Below are 3,223 nucleotides of genomic sequence, written 5' to 3' on the forward strand. Positions count from 1 at the left end.
TTTATTTTTGTTTGTATTAGATATACATAATGTTTCAGACCTATACACACAATCACTTTCCTTCATTTTAAAAAGGTGTATAAGTGATCTGAAACCATGTAATTTTTTATTAAATACTCTGCAACAATTTTTTACTTACGTTTTGCATTCGTATTTGTATTATCTAATTAGTATTTTGTGCTCCTTTATTTAAGAAATGACACAGCTCAAGAAATGATTTTTGGATTGTTAAATGAGTTCAATGAGTTAAATGAGTTCAAGTATAACATTATTTTGTTGATCATCAAAAATTAATATAAAGAATCAATTCAAATAGAGTTATATCTTAAAAGTAATTTTTGTAAAGATTGTGATACGAAAATGACATTTGATTATGATAAAAACATATTTTTTTCTCTCTCTATATCGATATGATTGATTAATCAATAAATTTTTGTTACAAATAATTTTTCCGTTTTCTAAAAAATTTAAATTTTTAAGCTTTTGACGTAAACTTTTGAAATGTACAATATATATATGTAAAGTGCGGCTTCTTACAATGTTTGTAAGTTATAGAATGTTCAAATAGAAATTGTCGTCATAAAAATCAATATAAAGCTGTAAAATTGATTACCAGTTACATTATGATTTAATAAATTAATGAAATAATAAATTATTTCTCGATTTTTTTTTGTTTTGTAGTTCTGCTTTTTAATACTTTATTTCTCATTAAGTACTATTATGTTAAGATATAATATTGAGTGATCTTCTCTATATCCTATTACCAGAAAAAGAAAACTACACAGAGCAGAATGGGTGGGATGCATGAAAATATTATTATCTGAAGGGCATAGCAGCAATCTGAATAATGAAAATTGTCGTACAACACATACGAAAGGGGGAGTTAGGCACGTTGTCATTAGAAAGACCGTAAGGCTATAGACGTAAGGCTACGGTCGTCAGTTTTTCTCAAGAGCTCACTATGTATCATATGTTCTAAGAAAATATTTTTATTATAACATTATCTGTAAATAGTGAAAATTGTTGAATTGAAATTTAGCAATATCAATTTATTGTTATATACGAATATTTTCGAGCATATTTTTAAGTAATTGTTATATATTGCAAGATATATATTTGGGATTTCATATTTTAATATTTAAAATAAGGAAATTAAAAAGAGAATATTATACAAGTTTTAACAAATGATTTACAAGTATACGCTTTATTTGGAGGACAGTCAATGATATTTGCAACAGAAATAAATTAAAAATTAAAGATGCAAGTATTAAATTTTACGTTTAGAATATTAATGATTTGCGGATGCTGGATACCAGATTCTTGCACGACACTATGTAAACGGTTAGTTTATCATTTCTACACTATTTTGATATTGCTACTTATACATACATTTATGCTATCGCAATTGATGGATTTAATTTTAACCGTGGACAATCCCGACGATTTTACTGATAATTTTTACATGCTACTCGCAATGATTGTTTCCTGTTGTAAGATGTTCACTCTGTTGATGAATCGCAGTAACATTGCGATACTAATCGATATTCTTGTAAGGAAACCTTGTAAACCGATCCAGTCCGACGAAATCAAAATTCAGCAGAAATTCGATAAACATGTACAGTGAGTACTATTATACAACAATTTTCTTGGATAAAATCTTTTTTTTTTAGTAAACTATAATTAAAAATGCATATCACGTTTAATCCTTAACGATTTTTCGGTATGTTATACTCAACTTTTTTTCAATCTTTTTTTATTTTCCATTGCTTATCATTTTTTTATTAGAAAAAATATGTATATTTGGTACCATTATATTTCTTAATATCTTAACGTTTAAATTAAACAAATTTTCTATTATACAATATATTTTATAAGAATTATACGTATTCGAATTGAGCTGTATATGTACATTTGTGTGTTCCTAGTTAAAAATTAATTTCACAGATTTCTCTATTGAGTTACAATTAAAATTTAGTTAATTCTTAGAAATGTTATAAATCAAATAAAAAAATTTAATTAATTTTTAATTAATTTGTAGCATTTAAATTTTTAGAATATTTAAATATTTAATGTATATAAATAATTTATATTTTTACATGTACTCATAATTGGGAGTCTAATGATTATTAATGTTAATTTTTGGTAAATGATTAAATTTATAACTTTTTCTAACATATCTGTATATATACAATACATACATTAATTAATATAAATTATTTATTAAAACTGGCGATGTATGTTAACGTTTTGATGTTTACTAGTATATAATTAGGAAGAAATATTACAAATTGCATAGTTAAAGTTTAAGTAAAAATCTTAGATAAAACGGAAAAATTTCTATAAATAGACATCTTACAGGACAAATACGCTTTTCTATGCAGTTTGGGTTGAAACAACATGTCTGTGCATAGCTGTGACATCATTGCTAACAGAATTTAGAAAAGGAAGATTAACATTCAGGGCATGGTTGCCATTCGACTATTCTTCGTCATCACTGTTTCATATTGTATATGCACATCAGTTGATAAGTTTGACAGCTGGATCTATTCTCCATGTTGCTTGCGACGGTCTAATATGTGGATTACTGGTGCATGTTTGCTGTCAGATAGAAATAATTGAATGCCGTTTGCAAAAAGTCGCACATGATCAAGATATTCTTCGCAAATCCGTCTTGCAGCATAATCATTTATTCAAGTTGGTTTTATGTAACTAATATTATGTACAATAAATATTTTAAATCTACCCTGATATATTATATTGTATTGCTATTTATATAGTATTACTTGAAGAGAAGAAATGAAGTGTTTTCATATTTTTGACAATATTAAATATATTTTTTATGTATTTAGATTTAATTTATTTAGTTTATCTTTATTTTTCTCACAACATACACTATTTGTATTATTTTATAATAATTTTTATTAGTTTTTAGAAAAATCATTTCATGTTATTGTATATTTAATTATAATAATTAAAGAAGGTTACAGTATCCGATTTGAATTTTAGGTTTGCTCGTCTGATGAATGAAAAATTTAGATTGACTATTGTTATACAATTTGTTGTGAGTATGTTAGTAGTATGTGTCATTCTTTATCAATTTACCAAATCAACAGCGTCAAGAGCACAGTATATGCAATTAATGATGTATATGGGCTGCATGCTATCACAAATCTTTTTTTATTGCTGGTATGGTAATGAAGTTATGTTAAAGGTATATATACAT

At 25.4% G+C, this 3,223-nt stretch overlaps 1 protein-coding gene across 1 annotated transcript in view; it reads left to right on the forward strand.

Annotated features, from left to right (window-relative positions):
• Positions 1-3,223, forward strand: part of LOC108689776 — a 14,048-nt gene that overhangs the window by 6,995 nt on the left and 3,830 nt on the right. Inside the window, exons 6-8 of the mRNA XM_018196712.1 lie at positions 1,285-1,620; positions 2,359-2,694; positions 3,007-3,211. Coding sequence (XP_018052201.1) covers positions 1,285-1,620; positions 2,359-2,694; positions 3,007-3,211 — 877 coding nt within the window. The remainder of the gene's footprint in view (positions 1-1,284; positions 1,621-2,358; positions 2,695-3,006; positions 3,212-3,223) is intronic.

Source organism: Atta colombica, unplaced genomic scaffold (genome assembly GCF_001594045.1).
Source record: "Atta colombica isolate Treedump-2 unplaced genomic scaffold, Acol1.0 scaffold277, whole genome shotgun sequence".
Classification (NCBI taxonomy): domain Eukaryota; kingdom Metazoa; phylum Arthropoda; class Insecta; order Hymenoptera; family Formicidae; genus Atta; species Atta colombica.